Source organism: Bactrocera latifrons, unplaced genomic scaffold, assembly GCF_001853355.1.
Source record: "Bactrocera latifrons isolate USDA-ARS-PBARC rearing strain unplaced genomic scaffold, ASM185335v1 scaffold_138, whole genome shotgun sequence".
In the NCBI taxonomy this organism is placed as follows: domain Eukaryota; kingdom Metazoa; phylum Arthropoda; class Insecta; order Diptera; family Tephritidae; genus Bactrocera; species Bactrocera latifrons.
Genome location: NW_017534830.1, coordinates 74,609 through 98,506, shown reverse-complemented (window position 1 = coordinate 98,506; position 23,898 = coordinate 74,609). Strand labels below are relative to the sequence as shown.

Sequence of the window (23,898 nt, the reverse complement as noted above, 5' to 3'; positions counted from 1 at the left end):
TTTATAAAATCATTGCAAAAATTTAATTTAAGACCAAAATATATGAAAAATTAAAAAAAACTATTTCTTTAAAATAAATACGTATGAACCAGAAAAAAAAAAAAATCATCAGTACATATATAATATATGTAAAAAAAATTGTTATAAATTTGGAAAAAACTAAGGTTAATTTTATATTTTAATTTTGAAATTTATTTTAAAATATCGATTACCATTACAAATAATAACCCCTTTCAAAACATTTGCGCAGCATAAAATATAAATAAATAACACAATTTCAAATTGAAAATAAACATCACTAATTTATATATATAGTAATATACCTATAAATTACTGAATTAATCTGAGAAACATAAAAAAGTTGCCATAAATGCCACTCACCCTGCCTTCTAGCGTGCCAAATGCCAAGCGCTTACTATCCGGACTCCAAACAAGCGCCAGCACAGAAGCATCGATGCGCGGTATGAAATTCTCGATGAGCACATTAGTGGCAGACATCTTGGATATGTCAATGATACCAACACGACGATCGGATAACGCCAAAGCGATTCTATAAAACAATAATAACAAAAGCGTTGCCATTAAATACTTGTCTACAAATTACTAAATATGCCATTAATTACTTATTCATGTCATCCGGGCACTCACGCATCGCCGAAACATTCGTGGAAGCACAGCAATATTTGAGCAATAATTTTTCAGTCTGCAAATTTTCGCAACTTATTTCACGATGCGATGACAAGCACCAGAGCAAACTATGTGCATGCGAATTGCTGAAGGACATGACGCTGCGTTGAAGAAACAATTTTTTGGTGTCTGCTTTGAACTTGTAACGTTGATGTTGTGGATTTGTGGCAGTAATCGGTGTATCTTGTGCCATTGACCAAAGTGACAGTTCACCAGTTTTATTTGTGGTGAGGAATTCGGTTGAGCTCAGCCAGTCAATTTGTATGCTGGTGTCTAACGTGAAATTGAATTTTGTTCTATTTTGTTACYTTTTCTATTATTTAATAATTATAATTATAACACTTACTTTTGCCATGTTTGCCTGCGTTTATAGCACGCAAGCGATCACAACTTGCGCCGGTGTTTGCATTCCAAATCCAAAAACTGCCATCAACGCTAGCGGACGCTAACAATGACGGTCGCTGGTCTCTMTTTTCGGCAGTGTTTGAATTGTCTTGAGATACCACTCCGTCAATAGATGGTTGTTCTGAATTACTTTCTGAAGTCGCCGTGCGATTGTCATCAAYTTTTACTTCAACTGCTTTAGTTGTGTTTTTATCTGCATTTTCAACAATATTCACGACTGTTACAGGCTTAGTAGTTACTAGATCCGACTTCTCTTCAACTTCTTTCTTTTCCAAATCGTTGGATTGCTCTGCGTGCACTTCTACTTGATGAAGTATTTGTTGTTTTGGGTGTAACTCCCCACCATCGATGCAAACTTCGTCGTCCGATGAGCGCTCAGCTAAATCTAAGCTACCTTCAGTTGACTCAGCGCTATCGTCACCGCAGCTTGAAGATAAATTTTCTGCACAAGCCACCTTTTGACAATCGGCCAGCGTGACATCGGGCAATTGTTTGGTATCACCATCTCCGTAATCTTGCTCCTGCTTTAAAGCATCAATTTCGCCTTTAAGACTTTGACATGCTTCGACAAAATCGAAATTTGTTGTTGTACCACATTCAACAGATTTCTCAGTAACAATTTTTTCATCAGTTTCTTTCAATTTCTTTTCCGTTTCTGTTGGTGCGCCAAACTCATTTTCCAAATAGTCGTAGTCATAGATGTCGAACATGTCATCATTGCCGATGGGCATAATCGATTTTTTAGCATTATTTTGCGTTTTAGAATTTCGTTTTTCTGCAGCATTTATTTGCTTTGCATCCTCAATTATCTGTTGGGATTCCTCAACCAAAGTTTTCTCTGCATTGGTGTTCGCTATGTGATTTTCGTCTTTGAGCGTACATTTTTGTTGTTTAAATGGTGGCACATTTTGTGGACACCATGATAGTGAAGTTATTGCAGCCTCATGTCCACGCAACATATATAATGTGCTCATGCTCTGTAGGTCACCAATTACAACCAAACCACGATTGGTACCCACAGCAAAGATATGTTCATTGTGTGGCGAGCAGCGCAGCACCGTTAGTGTTTGATTTCTGCTTGAAATAAACATTGGTCGACGACAATAAGTATTAGACGCCACACAATACACCACAATATCCTGTGCATTAACCGACAACACATTGCGATTGCGCATATAACTTAAGAGTACATGATCACCTTGCGGCGATGGTCCATTGCCGTCCATGTACAACGCAGTGCTAAAGTGTGCCTTATGTCCACTCACCGCACAACCACGATCGAAATCCCAAATCTGTACGGAATTATCTTGTGCCAAGGCGGCAAAATACTTTTGCTGATTGTTAGTGGTCGCAGTTTTTGCCACTTCAGTTGTATTTTCGGAAGCTTTAACTGCTGCTGTAGCGCTTATTGACCAACCGGGATCTACATCTATACTCAATATACTTTGACGTGTATGGAAAACTTTAATGACTGGTGGTTYATTTTCATCGTCTGCGACATCAACTTGTTGAATTGGACCGATATAGTTAATACTGCGTGAACCTACATAAAGGAAGCCACCATCCGGTGTGCAAACACATCCTTCGTTAAGAAAATATAAATATTAATACCACGACCAWTTAAGCACAATTTACATATTTACCGTTTGTTAAATTCCATTGAGGAGTAATTGGCACTTTTGCCAAAACCATATTTTTGATATGCACGTGTTTTATACGAATACTYTTGCACAACTCCTTCGTCACTTTTTTGTAAACACTCCTTGACCGGCGTCTTTGRTTTGCGAGTTCACATTTACCTTTTTATTAGAGATGCTAAAAATTCGTCGACTTATCGTTATAACTGGAAATATTTTTAAAGGACATTGTTTAAAAATAGTGAATAACTAATTTTAATCGTTATATGAAATAAATTACATTATTATCTAATTAATCTGCAGAAGGTGTATTTGTGGTTGAAATGTATAACTAACTGTTCGCTAGCTTATTACAAGTTTTCCCGAAATCTAACTGAAACCGTCGCATCTTTAGTATTTAAATTAAGAGTATCCTTTTCTAGATCTGATGACCACAATATATGTATATTTATAATATATGTATCATATACGTATGTTGTGTTGTTATATTTTATTTAAATTATTTTKAAATAATTTTTTCTCCGAGGGTATTTGGAATCTATTCGAATTAGAAATCGGATGTCAGCTGTTTGCTGCTGTCAAATTAAAAATGAAAACAAACTGGAATTAACAGCTGTTTTTAATTCAATGGGGGCATGTTAAAGTTGCGAAACATTGCATTTTATCAAGAAAAATTGTTGTAGAAGTCTCAAAATAAAACATGCTTCTACATAGAGCCTTATGTCGCAGCTGGACCCGACAAATTGCGTGAGTATTTCAAGATTTYATGCACGCCAATGTTTATTAACAAAGAATGCTTGAAAAAACAGCGAACCATTATTGCCCAGTTACAGTAGTAAATTGTTGCGACCTCATACAATAATATTGCGTTCGATGCGTAGCAGTCCACGMCATCAGCGTCCACCACGTAGCGGCAGCCTACAAACATCGCCACCATTCGAAAATTATACTTTAGGTGGAGCTGTGCCGCCAAGTAACGTAGTGAAGGCTCTTGTATTCACGGGCGCGGTATTATTAAATAATTATGTGGAAATTGTAAACATGTTAAAGAATAATTTTTTACCTTCTCCAGTTCAGTGTTGGTTGCTTCATGGGTGTAACTATACTGGAATATGAGAACACACGTAATATGATGATAGAAAAGGCACGTCAAAGTAAATTTCCTTGGCTACGAAGACAAAACGTCAGCCAGGATAGAAACGTGTGGCAAGAAGTAAAGCAGGAAGTGAAACAACATTGGGATAAACTTACACCCGGTGAACGGGTGTTTGTGCCACTTTGTGCATTGAATGTAATAGTATTTGGACTTTGGCGTGTACCATCATTGCGTAACACTATGATGACTTATTTTTGTTCGAATCCTGCAGGACGTAGGTTTATTCAAGATTTTACTAAAGTGTTAAAATTTATTTCAAATATATTTTTCAGGTGCCGTTTGTTGGCCAATGTTCCTATCGACTTTCAGCCACTACTCAWTGTTCCATTTATTCGCCAACATGTATGTTTTGCACAGCTTTTCCAACGCAGGCGTTTTGTCTTTGGGAAAAGAACAGTTTTTAGGTGTATATTTGAGTGCGGGTGTGATTGCCAGCCTGTCAAGTATTATCTATAAAACGGTGACTTCTAAGCCAGGACTTTCAATAGGCGCGGTAACTTTTTTTTGTTTATAAAAGTTTGTAATTTATAGAATTTTATATTTATTATTTATTCAATACTTCAGTCCGGCGCGATAATGGCKATTTTGGCTTATGTTTGTGCTAAATATCCAGACACGCAGCTAAGCATCTTATTCCTGCCTATGCTGAATTTTTCGGCGGGAGCGGTAAGTTTTAATGCTGAATGGCTTTATCTAAATTAATCTTATTTTTATTTACTACAAAGGCCATTAAAGTTATAATGGGATTTGATCTGGCTGGCTGCATATTAGGCTGGAAGTTCTTTGATCATGCCGCCCATTTAGGTGGTGCTCTTTTTGGACTGTAAGTTATTAAAACGCAATACTTATGTTTCAATGCGGAATTTAACTTATATTTACATTTTTTACAGTTTCTGGGTTTACTTCGGTACCGAATTATGGCAGAAGCGGATACCGTTTCTGACAATGTATCATGATTTGCGCAAAACTAAATAGCAGTTTTAAAACAAAAGCTTTTCTGTTAAATTCAAGACTAGTTAAAACACATAAAAGTGTGGTCAGTAATAATTTTAAATGCGTAGTTCAGTAAATTATTATTATTAAGTAGTGAAAACAACACATATTTTTATGCATACTTATGTATTTAAATCGATAACGTTTTTTCATGAGGCAAAAACAAATAAAAGCAAATCTTATATTTCCAAATCGCTCGRCTATTTGTTAGTCTTAGTTATATAGTATTTCTATTTTACGTTTATACCAGGCAATTGCCAGTTTCTTAAGGCTCCTTTCTCTTCTTATCTAACGGTTCACTACACTGAGCATCAGTTGACATTATTATTGCCACTTTTTCGTTGACTTGTTGCCGGTGTTTAATTTCAGCTTTTCTCTGTAAGAGTTTTTCTCGAAGTTCATTCGTGGTTTCGTACTCCGGAGCATACGATATATGAAGTATACCGCCATAAAATTCTTGTGCATCTAAATACCGCTTAGCAAAGCGCGCTGTCTGCACTTTTGTAAATTTTACGTGGTACACGTCAGTAAAGGCTTCCAACTCCACTATAAAGTAAAGCAAACAATTAATAACATATTTTGCATATCCCCTCTTTTTAGATAACCTTTTATTGCCATCTCCTCTGTAACACATTGTAGGAATTCAATATTTCCACAGCGTTTGAGTTTACACTTGATCTCTTGTTTTAAATTAATCCTGGGCACCCCAAATACTAGAAGGTGTTTTGATTCATTTGCTACAGTGTAGRCCTGTTGATTTTGAAAAAAAAAAATAAAATATAGATAATCAGAATAATTGTATAAAGTCAGTGTTATACCTTAACAGCTCTTAACCGCCGACCTCTTCGGTATTCTAAACGATTCCTGCAATAATTCTGTCTTATATGGTGTGTTGAAACTTTCTTTCCATCCATAATTTACAATTTACAGGTCATATATCTCGAGGGAATACCTTGTTTTATTCAAAAATACACTATGTATATACATTTTTAAAACTATTATMTGCTTAAGYGTAATTTTGTYTACTAGGATGARACATGTATTTGAAATCGAATTGACCTTCAAGTATTATCGATATATCAGAGTCTTCAAATTATATCGATTTCAGTTGTAATTCACCATACCCAGAATTTTTTAACTTGGAGAGACCATTTTTAAATGTTAATAACGCTCTAATACATCTTCAGGAAGTCGATTCAAGTATCTTCAATCAAATAATGTACAAAACATAGGCAAAAATTCATTACCTGGTATAAATATATAATATATGAAATCACCAAAGGCTTACCATCATCTGCKCTTATTGGGAGAATGTGAATATATTAAAAACGTTCTAATAAGAAACTTGTATTTTTCCTTCAAGAACTGATACTTAAAGATGTATAATGCGAACACCAATAAATCTAATTGGTTTTAGTATGGTGAAATAAGCCTTTCTAATCGTAGTCACAAAACCAGCTGATGAAGAACCACTCTGTGTTCGTTGTAAATACAAATATGYATTTACATATATACAAACTGCAATGTTATTGTTTTTGCTTCAGCTGTCATTGTTGACAGTACATAATGCCACTAAATACACATGAAAAGTTGAAAAATCGAATCATTATGAAAATGTCGCACCTAAATTGATTTTAAAATTTGGCATTACAAGCATAAATAAATTATATTTCGTCATATTGTTATTGAAATTAATTGCGTGCAAATACGAAAATGGTTATGGACAATTAAATGTCTAATTCCTAATTTGTTTAATAGTCGGTGGTTTTAGTTGGTTGGAGCTGCGAAAAAATCCAGGTAAACAGTGAAGTGATATACAAAAGAAAAATAATTTAAAAAAGTTAAAGTTTTACTTGTTTGTACACTTGTACTTCAACATGCTTTTGATTTGTTTTAGAAACTTGAATTATAAACTAATTTAACAACAACATTTTCAAAAGTTGTGTTTATTATGTGAACACTGAGTAGTATACATACCTAATACCGGACGGAGTAGTCAGTAATGTAATGCACTGTGTATTAAGACTAATATTATATTTTTTCGTAGAGCAAATAAATTAGGAACCGGAAAACTTTTAAAATAATCGCCATGGCTGCAATGTTTAAGATCTAAAATTACTCGCCCAACCAAAGGAATAACCCTGTGGAAAAATGCCAGAGAAACGAAATACGCCACACGAACTGCGTGTCTACAAGATTGTAATACTTGGAGATGGTGGGGTTGGTAAATCAGGTAAATTAGCAGTCTCAATTTGAATAAAACAGAATTTAATTAAATTCTTTTTTTCCCCATTTTAGCAGTTACCTTGCAATTCGTAAGTCATAGCTTCACGGACTACCACGATCCAACTATCGGTAATATAGTACTTGTAATAAAAGTAAAAAAAAAAAAAAAATATCTCATTTGAAATAATTATTTGCAGAGGATTCCTATCAACAACAAGCAGTGATTGATGGCGATGCCGCGTTGCTGGACATACTCGACACTGCTGGCCAGGTTGAGTTTACGGCCATGCGAGATCAGTATATGCGTTGTGGTGAAGGTTTCATAATATGTTACTCAGTGACGGACCGGCATAGTTTTCAAGAGGCGTCAGAGTATCGTAAACTAATACAACGCGTACGACTATCCGAAGACATACCATTGGTACTAATTGCAAACAAAATCGATTTGGTTTTAGCAAGAAAGGTAAATTTCTGTCATTTCTATCACCGTACAAGCTTAAAAATATGAATAAATTGCTTTCAAATAGGTAAGCACTGAAGAGGGCAAAAATTTGGCAAATCAATTTGGTTGTCCGTTYTTTGAGACGTCCGCATGTGAGCGACATTGCATTGATGAACCATTCTACACGCTCGTACGAGAAATACGTCGCAAAGAGGTAAGCGAAATGTTTATTAAATGTAAATTAAATTTTATTTCATATTATGAATGTTTTTTTAACGCTGCAGGCACATGGCAGTGGCACAAGTTCGGAAAAGCTACATTCTCGTCGTCGCAGCCGCTGGTGGCGCATACGCTCAATATTCGCTCTGGTCTTTCGGCGCCGCAGAAATCTTAATTAGGCCTATGCATATGCAGAACACCAGCGAAATGCGCGCATTAAAGTGTAAAATCAAATTGGTATAATTAGAAACGCACACAACTAATCGGCGGAGATTCTGAGAACATATACTTTTCATTTTCATCTAACAAAAACAAAAGCATTTATATCAACAAAATTTCCTACTGCTCAAATCAATCTATAATTTCTTTGCCAGTTCCAATAAGGTATGTGACATCTCGTGTGTAAGTAAGCGCTTAAAGTTGCATTAGTTAGCCAAGCTACGACCTAATATATATTTTCTTAATTTATTTTATACATTTCCAAAAAAAATGTAATTTATTTATTTTTTCTATGCAAGATTAATTTGGAACTATTTAACATTTTTAGTTAGTGACAGAATTTTTATAACCGTTTGCTCAAATGTCAAAATAGCAAGGCAGAGAAAAAGTCATAGTGATTTTCTTTATAGGTTTTGTTTTTATTTCAATAAGAAAATCGTGTCGAAAGCTCGTGTGATAGTTTTGAGTGTTAAAAAGTAAAAAGGGAAATATTTAAAGAATTTATTCACATATAAAACTGAAAAGTGCATATTTTTTCAAAAATCTCTCTAAAAACAGCAATAAACTATTCAACCTGTCCAACAAATACGTATGAATGTGTATAATATAATATGTACTACATGTTTTGCACATGTAAACGTATATATGTACATGCATATATAATATAAATGCAGTATATAATGAATGCTAGAGCATGCAACATGACAACTAATAAATTATAAATATTATACAAGAAGGAAACAAATACAAATTCTTAAAATTTTACTCAATTATTAATGAATCTTTAATAATTATACATATTTACGATACTTCCGTAATACAATTAGATGACTTAATACAATATACAAAAATAGTGAATATGTTAAGTAAAAAAAAAAAACAATAATCAACTAGTTAATTTAAATAGAACTTGTTAATTTTATGCAAATACTACCACTTGAAAGCTCTAAGACTTTTATCCCAAAAAGTGATAAATAAACGTAACTAACTAACTATTGAATGCGCCATTCAGCGCGAATTCTATACGGGCCATATTAGAATTATAAGGATTTGTTGAAAATCGTACTATCAGTCTGCGAAAATTTCCCCCTACATATTGTACTACTATTAAAAAAATTGTTACAGATGTGTTATCTAGTTGAAATTTTACATGTAAAGTGTACTCAACATAAACAGTTTATTTTGAATTGTGAATTCAAAATGAGTCGTACTATATAAATATAGTTGAAACACATATATATTAGTTATAGCAATTAATTTGAAAAGCTTTAATATATTTATTATTTTTTATTGTTAGATAATATGTAATAAATATTAATTTTTTTGTTGTTGCTTTATTTATGAAATTTGTAAATATGTATATGTACATCTTATTGTACCTGGGTGAATAATATTACTTTTACAAGCACAAACATTACACAAACACTCGGGTAACATGTTCCAATAAAAAAAATTATAGCATAAAAACTCACAAGATTATATCAGATTTGAAATGGTCAGCTATACCATATTAACTACACAAGAAATTGAAACTGTAAGTTCCTTTGTTGTTGAGTGAATTATTTAAAAGTATATTTATTGTATTTTTTTTTGTTTTGGTTTTTTGTTTGTAGAAATAAGTTTAATTTGAGTAAACCTGTGTGTATTTGTTTCTACGTAAACACAATGTATTAATTGATTGTATCCAGCTATTGTTTTGTGAAATAAATATTACATTAATCTCAAGAGGCGGAAAACAATTTGTACATAAATATTTAAATTCTCAACAAAAGTCAAAGAAAAAGATATATAAACATTAATATGTAGTTGTTGTTGTTATGTTTTTTATTTTCCTGTGTACCGTGTACAATTATGCTTTATTTTATACAAATAATATCAATTTATATTAAATAKTTGATTTATTTAATTAAATTATTGATGAAAGCAAATGTTTAAAAATCAAAAACGTAAATAATATTATACTTTATGTCTCCTAATACCATTATAAATAAAATTAGAATATTGCGAAATAGAATTGTGTTTGTTTCACTCACTTACATGGATGACAGAACTCATTTTAACACTCAAACTTTGAGGTTAGGTTACACTATAAAAATATTGCAATAGGAAATATTAAAAAACGGTTTAAATAACAATTTCTATATGTTTATTTTTATGGCAAGTCCTTTGCGGGAAGAAGATATCCTACATCTACGGAGTTATTAAGCGCTAGCATTGATGACGTCACAAAATTTCTAATTTTCGGTACTAAACGTAGTTTAAAATCCAATTTCGATATTTGCACGTTAGTAGATTGAAAAGGCATACACTAATTTTTTTAATGAATTTTTAAACACATTTGTAAATCTCTCACAATACAATATAAGCTATAGTCACCGTAATAAGCTATATTCCCCCATAAAGAAAGAAAGATATGGCAACACCGCAGCACAATGGAACGTGCGATTTGTTTTGGTTTTTCGTTTGCACGTTTTTAACAGTTGATTTGAGAATAACATTTGCGTCTAAAAAAATAAGTTATTATAATGAAAACTGAAAAGAATAATGATAAACGTGATAAGCTGCGTCAGCGGCTTACAAAGCTGTTTAAGAAGGGTAATGTCAAAGTTAATCAAGTCAATGGSAATGCTCAGTTAGAAACGAAACCGCTTCCTACAAAAATGGGCAATGCTCATAAAGATCAGTTGAAGACGAAGCCGCTACCAACAAAAATGGACAATTCTTATAAAGCGGCAGTAAAGACAAAATCGTTTCCTAAAAAAATTAGCAATGTTCAAAAAGYTCAGTTGAAGACGAAGCCGTTSCCAACAAAAAAGGACAATGCTTATAAAGAGGCGTTAAAGACGAAACCGATTCCCATAACAATGGGTAAACCAAAAAGTAATCCAACTGAAGCAAAGACAAAAAATAATAGTAGGAAAAGRAAGCTTCAWCAAAATGATGCTACCAAGAAGAAAAATAAATCCAGCAACCCACCAAATAAGCAAAACAAAAATGTAAAAACACTTGGCAGAGGTAAAATCGTAGAAGTTCAATTAAATACAAAAATTAATGGTAAAGGTACGAAAACGACCAAAGACAACAAAAAAGCAAAAGTTGTGAATAAAAAGTCAAAAATTGATTTGCCTTTGGTGCATCACAACGGAAGTAATAATGTGGAAACTTCGGGTAGCGAAGATAGTGAGGATTATTATGATTCCGATGAGGATTATAGTTTTGAAGATGATAATGGATCTCATGATCAATATGACAGTTATACTGATGATTCTGATGACTATTCCGAATCTGATGAAAATGAGCACTATTTTGATGACTATGAGTATGACGATTCTGATTCTAAATWCACTGAAAGTGAAAATGAGAGTTACGATTATGACTCTGATGTATTTTCGGGACCTGATCCAGATTATGAACTGCCACGAAATGTTGCAGAAGATCTAGTCATACACAGAGGTGAGTGACAGTATTTATTTTACAAATATATTTACTATATAATTTTTATATGACCACAGGTACTGCACAGAAACATGATTTAGGAAAAGAGCATAATGTAGATTTCGATAGTGAAAACGATGAGCCGCAGGTCGTTGAATTGGTTGTAGAAAGTAAAATTAATGAAATAAAACAACCGGATGCATATGCCAAAACTGAGTTACATAAATTAAACCTGCAATTTGTACCAGCGAATAAAGCACAACCACTCTTAACGGATAATTTGAAAGAAAAAGTCGTAAATGAAAGCGACTGCCCACAACTGGTACCCATTGTTGATGAAGATGGTTTTCAGCTGTACAACTCAGAGAGTGATTTCAGTTCGTATGAAGAATTAAGTGACGAAAGCTCTATACCTGAAGAGGATATAAACTTGAAATATACTTCAAGCGGAAATGTTTGCGATAGCGATTGTGATAGTRAAGATAGTATACAAATTAAGAAACGAAAACCAAGTTTCAATATAGGTATCGTTAATGTAGAAAACTGCRTTCCACAAGAAAGTAATCAAAGTGTGATTAGTTCAGATGAAGTTGAAATTGAACGACCAATTTTTGATCTACTCACAGCCGAAAAGATACAAAAATTTAGTGATAAAGGGACTTTTATTACGGTTAGTATATGTGAGAGAACAACAACGCCAGAACCAGTGGAAGAAACTGTCGAAACGAATCGTGATGAAGTAGTTMCTCAGGAAGTTTCTGAGAAAGAACTTAAAAATGCCAGTGTCGATTTGCTCACACAGACCGTAAATGACGATACCAAAATAGTGGCTGCAGAGGAAACTGTAAGTGATAATGTTGATTTGCCCACTCAACACATAAACGAGGATGGCGTTGCTGAAGAGGTTGAACCCGTAAACCAGGAAATGGACACAAGTGCAAATATTAATGATGAAATAACTACAAATTTTWATATAGATGAAATCATAAACAATGGACAGGAGCAAAGCACTTTTAGCTCAATTTTTATAAACGCTGTCAATTCGAATCTTGTGCTTGCGTTGGTGAAAGAACCTATCTATTTATATGGAACAATTTCTCTTACGCTACTAGCCGGCAAAGTAGAAATATACGGCTATAAACCGCGCCTTGCTGAAGAGATAGAGATATTTTCACCACGTGGTTGCTGTAGCGTTGACATAACCAGCRTTCCATCCGATCCCTCAACAATAAATAAAGAACTTGAAATTTCAATAGATCCTCTGCGATCAGCATTTAGTTCAGTTGATTTGGAGCGTATAGAGAAAGCTTTTGAAAGCGGCAGCGATGCATTGCTGCTGTTGAAACGTAATAATCGTCGAAAAAAACTGAAAAATATTTTCAAAAAATATATGAATGAAAATGTTTTTCCCAACATGAATTCCATACTACCAGATCGACCGCTCTATGCCAGTGAATATTCGCTGGATTGCGTATTAAACATAAACACTGAAAGGTCTTTGCGTATACCTAGGGAGTGGCGTGAATTATACTTTACAAAACGATCGAAAGTTCTACTCGCCGGTGGCAAATCGGTGGGAAAGTCGACGCTTCTACGTTATCTTTTAAACCGTCATTTGGAGCGTAGGGAACGTGTGCTTGTCATTGACCTCGATATTGGGCAAGCGGAACTTTTCACACCACAAACTGTTTCTTGCACAGTTTTAACACAGCCGTTATTAGGACCTGGTTTCTTTCTTAACCACCAACCTACACGTGCGTACGCTGTTGGACACAGCAACATAATACTTTGCGCTCAAGCGTATATGCGTGCCGTTAAACAACTCATTGAGTACTGTCATTCAAACACGGAATTCGCGSAGATGCCGTGGCTGATTAATACAATGGGTTATAATAAAGGATTTGGCTTGGAAGTGRTGCACCTTATTACGCAACTAATAAGACCCACCGATGTGGTGCAATTGCAAAGCAACCGAGAAATTAATAATTTTGATATATTATTGCATTCGCATGCGCTAGCTAGGTTAGATCGTACAATTTACACGCAGGACGAATTCAAAGCGGAAAAGAGTGAWTCTCCAAAGCTAGAGTATCGCCTACATGTATTATCTTCGGCTGTGCWGCAAGAAAGTCGCTATCAACGTGAATGGGAAATGGGTGCTAAGGATTTGCGCTATGCCACGTTTTTATCACGACTGAGCGAAGTATTGCAAGGTAGTGCTGAGTGGCTGGCGGATTGTGTGCCTTTTGGGTAAAAAAAACAATTTATAAACACTAATTAAAATTTCATAAGAGAACATTTTTTTTTTAGTGTTTTTATTGATAAACTACACCTGGTGAATTTGGTTTCCAATAAATCCACACACGAAGAGCTGCTACACGCTTTGGAGGCTAATTTGGTTTACTTGTGTCGGAAGGAAGATGAAAATAGCGGACCACTCGAATGTTTTGGCATTGGTGTGTATTAATTTCTTTCAAACTTTTTGTTATATAAATTTAATATATGTATTTGTAGGCATTGTGCGTGCTRTTGACTTAAAAAAATTATATTTGTTACCGGCAATGTCTTACGACAAACTAAGCACAGTCAATTGCTTAGCCTTGGGTGAAATGCCATTACCGACATCGTTGTTCACAAATCAAGGGCCAAAAGTTTCTAATATGGCGGCCTATCTTTACAATACTGCTGATRCAAATACTTCCAGATCGATTAAACAAATTTATCGTCGACCAGTACAATTTCTGACGGGAAAACATAAAAACGTACTYAACGATTAGTGTAATAATTACATTTAATGTATTTTCTGTTAATTGTATTTAATGACTCGATGAGTAAAACATAGAGTGCGTTACACAAYCGGCTTCTTGTATTAATTTTGTTTGGTTTTTACTTGCACTATCAATGAACTATATTATTAATGCGATAGTACATGTCTTCCTTTAAGTATCCGACGCATTAACACTCGACGTCCCTCTGGGGTTGACATACGCTTTTCCCAACCATGAACGTTAATGCGTTTCACCTCGCGTGGTTTGGGAAAGTGGCAACGGAGTTTAGTCTTCAGTATAGTCCGATTGAATACATGTGCATCTCGACTTACTATAGTTTGCGCGAAATTGACAGCTCCAAGGAATGACCTGTAAATTATAATATATTTTTACCGTATCCAATAATAGATATATTTTTACATACCGGTTTAATATATTTAGGAACGACATTTCTAAGGTGAATTGAACTAATAGCAAATCAAAATAAGGATTATGTGAGCAGTTGATATTGGATTCCTATAAGTAAAAAGTCAGCTGTTTGTTTGCTGGTATGTTCAGTGTGGGCTTATGCTGCCATGTAGCTGATGAATAATTAGTTATTAAAAATCTATTATAAGTAATTTCAAGCAAAGGGACATAATTTAAAAAAAACTTTACTAAGTTTATGCCTCTGGAACCTATTAATTGCAACTAGTAGAATCATACAAAAACAATTTAGAACTGCGATCATTTWAAATTTTTGTAGATCGTAATATAAAGATATGGTGACTTTAATTCAATGGTAAGATGTAGCGAAAACAAAACCACCACTGACAGCTGTCATGTGTGGCGTTGTACCTTGCGCAGCTGCTTTGCTTATTTTAGCCCACAGTACTCTCTTGCACGGTATTCGTTTTTACCGCCGACGTTTTATGTTCATTCAAGTGCGAGCTGTGCTCCAACAATAAAGCTAACTAGTTTTATAGGCTTTAGTGAATTATGTGTACTGAAAAATCGGAAAATAAAGAAAATGTAAAATAAAAGTACATAATAGTGAATTATAATTCAAATGACCAGTGAAATTCTAAATAGTGTATAAATTGTGTGAATTGAAGATTTTTTATACAACCCGAGAGTTGCACTCAAAGCTGGGAATTAAAGTTTTCACGTAATAAATAGTTATAAAAAAAGTTTTTTAACAAATATTTTACTAACCTTTTCTCGGTTTTATATACCTACATTAAGTATATTAAAAATAATAACTAATTTATTAGTTATTTGAAGTTGAAGTGAATGAAATGAAAAGTACGACTAGCAAAAGAACGGTTGCGGCCTTTGCATAGGCCTGGATTATAATTGCATTACGAAAGGTAAGCACCAGTACAAAAACCTTTACAAGTCACTGTACATAGCTAAGTATAAATGTATTTGCGAATATACTACATAATCGATTGAGTCTGCATATAAGTGAAAATGTATGTATGTATGTACATATGTTGAACTTCATTTCCGTACAAGCAATTTTTTTTTCCTATACATACATACACACAAATGATTTCCCCAATTGTAAATTCGTGATACCTTTGATGTTTTGACTAGGTAAGGAGGTTGATCCAAGTCCATGTATTTTACCCCCAAAAAAATACAGCTTCAGTCCAGAGTATAGTGGCAGGAAAATCGATTTTTGCTTTGCTCTGTCTGCGGGGATAAGTAAATTGAATTTGAGGCATGCAAAAGTGGCAGCAAGCAATAATGGCCGGGAGTGAAGTGTTTTAGSCGTATGACAATTACCAAACGAGTTAAGTAAGAGGCAACAACATTCTTCCTCATCATCACCCACAATCTGACGCTGCAAAGTTATTGGAGTGCATAGTCAGCTGTCGCTACGTAAATCTGCAAATATCGTATTAGCCGATGGGCGTTTGTGTTGTGTCCAACAGCGGTACAGAGTATTTGCTTTGTTGCTTCAATCTGCACATTTCACACAAATTTAATGGGTAGGGAGTGGAATTCAGCATTGGATGCGCGAGGGAGGATTAGAAAATCGTGCGTGCTAATACATACATATATTTGCAATGATGCTATGTTTGATGCTGGTGTAAATGCGATTTATTATTGTTGTTTTTGCGTGCGTACAAAGGGAATTTGTCAGTTGCACCAACACCCTCATCTTAAATTTCTTTGACGGCGGATCGCCGTTGAGGGCAGCTGGTGCGCGTTCACTCGGCCAACCAAATGACTTGTAAAATAGCGCCGGTTGTATTAATGTTTATACATTTATGTATGTGATCGCAGATAGAGGGTTGAGTTGTTGGCAGCCGTGACACAAAGCAGCGTGAAATTGAAAATTGTGAAATTTTTACGTATTTATTTCATAAAATCGAAATCTGACCCAAATTTTGTTTCTAAGAAAAAGTTTGTTAAAAACAATTAAGCTAGTTTGATAATTAGCAAATTATAGGGAAATATAATTAAAATGTTGGTAATATTTTAAATAGTAGTATKTACAAGTAGTATAAGTATATTTAGTTTATTTTTTATGTTGCAATGAAGTTTGTTTCAGTTACAAAGACTGCACCGCAGTTTAATACCTTTCATCGTTCGCACGACAGTCGGGTCTATGAAACCAAAACAGACCCGGATTTTTATCCGACTGTGGTCTGTCAACTTGGCAGAATTTAGCCACTACAAGAAAAAAAAACAACTTGTCACTAATAATATAAAGATCCCTATGAATTTGATTTTGATCGATCAGTTTGTTTGCCAGCTATATGCTATAGTGGTTTGATCTGAACAATTTTTTCGAAGATATGCTATAGTAGTTTGATAACGACGATTTTGATTTTGACTTYGTTCTTGTGAAGGAAGGGATGATTGCAAAATTTCATATCGATATCCCAAAAACTGAGGGACTAGTTCGCGTATATACAGTTGGGCAGAAATGGCTAATTCGATTTAGCTCATCACGCTGATTTATATATGTATGTTATGTACTTTATTGGGTTTCCAACGTTTTTATTTGTTATCAGGTTTATTTTTCACCTTCTCTATATTATTTACGCAGTTAAAATACTTTGGTTTTCCACAAGGCTCAAGCTTCTGACAAATTTATAACTTAATGGTTTTTGCGACACCTGCAAAGGATGTTTCTCGTATATCACCGATCAAAGCTGTAAACAAATATAATATTATTATTTCATGCCGAAAAGTGATAGTTTAACGACTTTTGCAAAATTATCCGCAAGTTTTGGAGAAAAAAGCTCACCACATCACCTGCAGACAACCTGCACTTACGCTTGTTGTTGGTTTTGGTTCTTGCCACAGCATAAAACTATCGTCGTGGAGTAGAGAAGCGCCGCAGCGCCCAATTAGAGAACCACTGCACAAGCAGCAGTTYCACTGTGCGCCTTGCTCATCTCATCATCTCCAGCATATTTTTAGTGGTTTTGCGTTGCTTTGCGTATTTACTAAAATTACAATTCATAATTGTTTTTACTTGAACTCACGCCCGGGTTATTCGAGTGCGTTCTGCACCAAAGTGGCAGGCAGACACTGTGCTATACAAATGTGTACACATCTGTGCATTTGGACACATAATTTTAATTGTATAGATGTATGTATATGCGTATATGTGTATGTTTATGTATATGTCTTTATTTTTATTTATAATTGTGGGTTGTTTTGTGCGGTCGGGTGTAATTTCTTTAACAAAATCCACTTTAAAGTGGAGTGTATTTTTGTTGTACGCCTCTATAATATAACATATACATACATACAAACACATTTGTACTTTTCGTCTGTATAAATGGGCGCTGTTTAACGAAAGTGCCTCTGGAATTGTTTGTGCTTATGAATATTCTGTTTATATGTACATACATGTATTTAAGTATATATGTATGTATTTACATAAAGTTTGTCATTTGTAAAGCGACTTTCAAAGATGCTATTAAATACATATGTATAAACATTTATGTATTTGTATGTATGTTTGCATTATGACTTCCAAAATTAACGTAATTATTCAAAACTTAATGAAATTGTCGGAGTAATTGTAATTTATGTACTTAAATACATACATATTTATATATAAAATTTAAAAGTGCCCAATAAGTTATTATTTGGAAGGAAGAGAATCTGCTTTTGCTGTACGGGCAACTTCTGGTTTTTGGGCTGCTGAGTTAGCAGGTGGAACTCATACAAAATTCGTCCGAATGCGTTTGTGTGTTGAAGGCGGTTATCGTTATTTCATTTTTGTGGTTGTTACAACACAAAACAGCACTTGGTCGAATGAAATCCTAAACAGAGATGATATTGTATGCTTTTAACGGCGTTTTGCAATGACTGTCGGTAGTCAGAAGGGCCTGGTTGAAAAGACAGGTGAGGCAAAACTGTATAGCCACCGTTTTCCATTTATCATTGTTCTGATAAAAAAAATTACTGCCTCGTAAAAAGTCGCGAGTTCCCGGCGGTTTTCGGCTACTGTTCGTTTCAATTTGTTGATTTAATGGTTTCACGTGATTTTAGAAACTCATAATACAGCAAGGCCTTTTGATCCGACTCAATAAAGAGCGGGGCCTCATATGTAGCTATTAGAGCTTCTCATTGTTTTGACTGATTGACCAGCTTTGAAATGTGATTTTTTGCATTTAGCGTTCTCCAAATGGATTCATTTTTCTTTGTTAGTCAGAATCCAAAAAAATACTACTTTTTGTAGACTTCAAGCAGCATTTTGTTTTAAATTCTTCTGGCACTTAATTTCTTTGTTTTTGAATGTATCGAGCTACTTTATTTTGGAATACTTAAGTTCTTAAGTGACTCCTATTGATTCTGCGAACTCTTCTTGTGTTTGGCAACAATCTACATATATTCAGYATTAAGTTTCAAGTTCCTCACATTCAAACTTTAACGAACTAAAAAAGTTTAGTAATCCAAGGCGGTCTTCATTTTCCAAGCCAAAATTAAAAATTGGTCACGCTTGCTAAAGGCTATACCATAGCTGCCATTCCATAGAAACTAATCAGTCAAAAWGAAGTACTTGTGTGGAAAACTTTTTTATTCGACATGACATATTCACGAAATTTGGCAAAGATTATTCACCAAGGCAGAGTTACAGTCTCCGTTGAAAATGCTCAGATCGGACCACTATAGCATATATCTGCCATATAAACTGATCGGTCAAAATGAAGTGCTTGTATGAACAACATTCTTATTTGACGAGATATGCTCCAAAATTTTGCACATACATATTATTCTCCTACCCAGCGTTATAGTATCCGAAAAAATTGTTCATATTGGATCACTATAGCATATAGCTGCCACGTAAACTTATCGGTCAAAATGAAGTTCTTGTAAGAACAACCTTCTTATTTGACAAACTATGCTTACGGAATTTCGTATAGATTATTCTTCAAGGCTGAGCTACATTCTACGAAGAAATGGTTTAGGTCGGACCACTTTAACATATACCTGTCATACAAACTGTTGGATAAAAATGAAGTCCTGGTATGAACAACCTTCTTATTTGACAAGCTATGCTTACGGAATTTCGCATAGATTATTCTTCAAGGCTGAGCTACATTCTACGAAGAAATGGTTTAGGTCGGACCACTTTAACATATACCTGSCATACAAACTGTTGGATAAARATGAAGTCCTGGTATGAACAACCTTTTTATTTTTCAAGATATGCTCACGAATTTTCGCATCGATTAGTTTCCAACGCATTGTTCAGATCGCACCACTATAGCATATATATATGTATGTAGCTGACATACAAAATGAACGATCAACATCAATTTGTTGTATGGAATTTTTTGCATTTGTGAAGTGTTATGGTTTCATTGCTACCAAAGTTAACGTTTTCGYTCGTTTAAAGTATGAACGGCAACATTTCCCGTTTGTCAACCATAAAGGTGTGTGTGGAAATTATGGCAAATAAATTGAAGATTTTTTCATACTCGATTTCCTTAGAAATCTATTAGTGATCGCACACAAATGTGTGTGTGATTTTAATAAATTGACAACTTCATTGATTAAATGAGCCAGTTAAACGCATATGTCCGTCCAATTGTGKTCTGCTACGCGCACAGTAGTCAATACTGCTCTAACAATTCGTGGAAAAAAAGCATAATAATTGCTCCGATGAATATGATGACATGTTGGTGTGTAGTTATGTATATATTAATAAATATGTATATACTATGTATGTAAGTAAGTATATATATATGTACTACATGTGTATGTATTATGTGTTAATGTGTGTAAAAATGTATGTGTGTGAGTTTGTTTGTAGCGCTAATAGTATCTGTGCAATACTTATCGTTCCAATGTAGCTCATACATGTTTACATACATACAAACATACATACATATGTATACGCTAGCACATATTCGTTGTCGCTGAAACAGAAACTCTTCATTGTTGCCATAATTACAAGCAATTAAACTTCATCAAATTTTTGATACGGGTGCGGCGGTACACGCGCTGCTGCTGAGCCGTTCGATTGCCGCCAATTCGAATAACGCCAATTGCCGGCTGGAGTGCATACATATATGTATGTATGTATGTATGCATTTGTATATGGATTGTGGGTCGCCCGCTGCTCAATTTTGCTTCATTGTGGGCTCCCGACACACCACACACACACACACACACACACACGCATTGTCAATCATCGCTTATTCGTATTTCGTCGATTCAGTTCTTCATTAATTAAAAAAAAAAAGTGTAGTTTGAAAGAGCCGCAGTGCGTTGGCCGCCCGGAACGCYGCTGCAAGCTATTGTCACGCAAATCGAGAACATATAAGGCCTAATCTTACTTGCCGCACACACACGCGCACGCACACATCCATAAGCCTTTCTTCGGCTAACCAACAACCACAACAACCCACTGGTTAGACACTTTATTGAGCGATGCTTTCTTGATTTTGTTCATCAAAACTATCAAAAGTCATGGCATACAATAGAACACCAGCAACAACAACGATAATAATAACAAATGCATTGTTATTTGCCGCCAATGTTGCATGGGTGCGCGGCATGCCATTGGCAAAAGCATTCAAGCTGCTTGTACGCTTCTAAGTCTGGTAAGTGTTCCAATAATTGGTGGCGGCGAGCATGCAGTTTCACACACACACATACATACATGTGGCTGTATCACAATGCATATGCATTTCCAATATGTTCGTAGAAGGGTCACAACACAAACACACACACGCACGCATTTACAAATCGGCCTGCATTGACTTCGTTCAGCGTCTTCTGTTCGGTTTCTGTCTTCCACACATGCACGAGACGAGCGTTGCGCTCCTTTTGGTGTGTTGTGAGTCATCACTTAATTCAACGGTAATTACGACTTTGATTCAGTTCGATTTGTTGCCCCATTATGTAGAGTCTCGACTCGCCTCGTGTCGCCTCATGTTGTCTCCCAACGAGTGTGCCTTTTTATTGTCCACTAGAAACATGAAAACAATAGAGAATGATTACTTCTTAAGTAGAATCACTTAAAAAGCGAGGTTATGGCATCGTGTAACCACAATAAATATCTGCCAACCCACACAAAATGAAACRGTTAAGATAAAAGCAAGCGAAGAACGTCGGCAATAAGAGCGGTGCTCGACGACTCATACCTTTTYAAGCATAAACTTCGTTTTAAGCACAATATTCTGCTTTTTAGGAACTGTTTCCTTTTGAAGAACAATATTTCTTCCACCGAAATACGAGCCGACGCAATCGTAGACATAAAAATAAAATATTATCACACATGCGCATAAAAAAAAGCATTAGAACAAAGTGCTTTTACAAAACTGTGGACCTCCGTGTAGTTTTGGAAATCAACTAGTCTTTTCTAGTGTCTTATCAGGCGCTTTAGACCTAGTTGCTAACAGAGATAGGCTTAATAACATCTTTATTTGGAATTTGTTTGTGTGTGGAGACTTAAGGCACTTTATAGCATCCACTTCCGCTTGGATACGCTTCGAACGAAAAATGTGACGCATTTCACTTGAGATKCCAGTAGGTTAGGTTAGGTTAATCTGGKGATCCWATAAACCTTTTGGTCCTTTGCATAACCTGATGAAGTTCAGCTGCTAGCTTCATGAGGAGTTGTCCCTCGCTTGACGCGAATTTTAGCAGACTCTGTGACSTCACTATCGATACTTMCTCTAGTGTATCATACCGTAGGGACCCCAKATGCTTAAAAGATGCTCTATTGCTTCCATGGTGCCCTGCTCTAGACATTTACTGCAGTTTTCTCAATTTGTCAGACCGGTCCTGAGGCGCGATCATGTTCCTACAGTCTCTTCTATCGAGTGCCAATAGGAACTTTGTGTTTTGAAGTTTTGCATCCGCTCGTTCCATCGGGTTTTGATTAGCCGTACATTATTCTTAGCAATCTCGATGCCTTTGTGGCCTAGCACCCAGTAAAAGTGAAGCTGCTTGCTTCTGGAAATGCTTTCCACTGGTGCTTTGGCCGAACTTGGTTACTGCCTTGATTTCTGCGATTCCAGTAAATATAATACAAAAGTCTATTTTTGGTTTCACTTTTTTCCAATTTTTTTKAACACCTCTTAAAAACATTTTGCTCAAAATTAGAAAATTAGACTTACAGTTTAGTAGCAAGGCCTACATTTGATTGCAATTAATGTTAACGATAAGAGATTGTTTTTTGGATGTCCTTATGTCGACCAATTTTGACATAAATACTATATGCACGTAGGCACTGGTTTGGTGGCCAGCATTAAAGAATAATTATAATATCAAAAAACTAAATGGAATACAAAGATCATGCGGATCAGGGGTGGCGGTATTCTACAATGATATTGATATCTCTTTTTCAATCGGCCTACTAAACTCAGTCACCATCTGCCAAGTAGAAGTACTAGGTAGAGTCAAGGTCTGTGAAGTTCTATTGAATAACTGTGAGAACAAAAAGAAACCATAAACATTGACAGTCAAGCGACATTGCTAGCCTTGTCTACGATTACGAAGCACTTGTCCAACATGGGTATATAGTCTCTTGTGCTAACTGTCGGTTTTTTTTGGATATGTGGGCGTATGATTCAATGATTCATTAAAAGTGAAAGCATTAAAATTTCAACTGTAGGTACACCTAACATCAATATTGTTGGAGGCCTTAGGATGACAAAAAGACTTACATATATACATAGAAGCAATGTTTGTCAAGAAAATGGAATTAATTTTATAATGATAGTTACTTGGGCATTTACCAGACATAAATATGCTTTTTGAGGTATGAAACAAGAACTAAAAGGCCATAGAAAGAAGCTCCCTTAATTCTTACACATTTTCGTATCAAACTGATAATATATCGTATTTGAATTTTTTTTTTTTTTCTTTTCAAACTTCTTTCTTTTATACTTCCGTATTCGCCCTCCTTTCTGCGAACCCCCTATGGACCCCATGCTTACATAGGTATTTATGTAAATACGAAATTTGAATTCTCAAGTGCCTCTCCCACCATACCACACCTAAATACTTATATACATATATACATACAAACGCAAGCACAAACAAGTTCGGAGCTCTTGGTGAGGATGAGAGTCACTGCTTGCAAAATGCTCAAAAATCAAGATTGACCACTCTTTTCGCTAAGCTTTGTGCGCATGCACTGTGCCAGTAGKTGTGTAAAATCTTTGCGCGTTCGGAACACTTCGTTTGCTCGSGTATTTATGAGTGCAGCGTGTGCATGATCAATCCTTTACGTTCGCAAAC

The 23,898-nt window shown here is 35.1% G+C and overlaps 7 protein-coding genes across 9 annotated transcripts in view; 4 read left to right on the top strand and 3 right to left on the bottom strand.

The window, feature by feature from the left end:
• The window catches only part of LOC108965298 (protein rigor mortis), a 13,905-nt gene extending 10,987 nt beyond the window's left edge, over window positions 1–2,918 (bottom strand). Inside the window, exons 1-4 of the mRNA XM_018927614.1 lie at window positions 2,736–2,918; window positions 1,034–2,674; window positions 624–960; window positions 382–550 (exon numbers count right to left, since the gene is read on the bottom strand). Of these exons, the coding sequence (XP_018783159.1) occupies window positions 382–550; window positions 624–960; window positions 1,034–2,674; window positions 2,736–2,784 (2,196 nt within the window). The 5' untranslated portion in view covers window positions 2,785–2,918. The remainder of the gene's footprint in view (window positions 1–381; window positions 551–623; window positions 961–1,033; window positions 2,675–2,735) is intronic.
• A 416-nt stretch (window positions 2,919–3,334) lies between these two features.
• On the top strand, window positions 3,335–5,070 carry LOC108965250 (presenilins-associated rhomboid-like protein, mitochondrial). The gene is made up of 7 exons (XM_018927517.1): window positions 3,335–3,476; window positions 3,539–3,737; window positions 3,802–4,099; window positions 4,158–4,378; window positions 4,450–4,551; window positions 4,611–4,708; window positions 4,776–5,070. The coding sequence occupies exons 1-7, from the start codon at window positions 3,430–3,432 to the stop codon at window positions 4,858–4,860; spliced, it is 1,050 nt and encodes a 349-aa protein (XP_018783062.1). The 5' UTR covers window positions 3,335–3,429; the 3' UTR covers window positions 4,861–5,070.
• LOC108965251 (RNA-binding protein 48) lies at window positions 4,986–5,927 on the bottom strand. Its single transcript, XM_018927518.1, has 3 exons — window positions 5,697–5,927; window positions 5,484–5,628; window positions 4,986–5,424 (listed from the first exon to the last, which is right to left on the bottom strand). Exons 1-3 carry the CDS (start codon window positions 5,790–5,792, stop codon window positions 5,144–5,146), a joined length of 522 nt encoding a protein of 173 aa, XP_018783063.1. The 5' UTR covers window positions 5,793–5,927; the 3' UTR covers window positions 4,986–5,143.
• Window positions 5,928–6,459: 532 nt separating this feature from the next.
• Window positions 6,460–9,246, top strand: LOC108965248 (GTP-binding protein Rit2). The gene is made up of 6 exons (XM_018927514.1): window positions 6,460–6,675; window positions 6,926–7,111; window positions 7,177–7,233; window positions 7,302–7,567; window positions 7,632–7,760; window positions 7,831–9,246. Exons 2-6 carry the CDS (start codon window positions 7,030–7,032, stop codon window positions 7,942–7,944), a joined length of 648 nt encoding a protein of 215 aa, XP_018783059.1. The 5' UTR covers window positions 6,460–6,675; window positions 6,926–7,029; the 3' UTR covers window positions 7,945–9,246.
• Window positions 9,247–10,451: 1,205 nt separating this feature from the next.
• On the top strand, window positions 10,452–14,275 carry LOC108965282 (polynucleotide 5'-hydroxyl-kinase NOL9). The gene is made up of 4 exons (XM_018927577.1): window positions 10,452–11,437; window positions 11,497–13,669; window positions 13,730–13,875; window positions 13,934–14,275. The coding sequence occupies exons 1-4, from the start codon at window positions 10,510–10,512 to the stop codon at window positions 14,194–14,196; spliced, it is 3,510 nt and encodes a 1,169-aa protein (XP_018783122.1). The 5' UTR covers window positions 10,452–10,509; the 3' UTR covers window positions 14,197–14,275.
• On the bottom strand, window positions 14,215–14,736 carry LOC108965283 (39S ribosomal protein L34, mitochondrial). The gene is made up of 2 exons (XM_018927578.1): window positions 14,612–14,736; window positions 14,215–14,556 (listed from the first exon to the last, which is right to left on the bottom strand). Exons 1-2 carry the CDS (start codon window positions 14,635–14,637, stop codon window positions 14,334–14,336), a joined length of 249 nt encoding a protein of 82 aa, XP_018783123.1. The 5' UTR covers window positions 14,638–14,736; the 3' UTR covers window positions 14,215–14,333.
• Window positions 14,737–15,066: 330 nt separating this feature from the next.
• LOC108965280 overlaps window positions 15,067–23,898 on the top strand; it is a 70,137-nt gene continuing 61,305 nt past the window's right edge. For all 3 annotated transcript variants that reach the window (XM_018927574.1, XM_018927576.1, XM_018927575.1), the window contains exon 1: window positions 15,067–15,536. The gene's annotated coding sequence lies outside the window, so the exon portion shown is untranslated. The remainder of the gene's footprint in view (window positions 15,537–23,898) is intronic.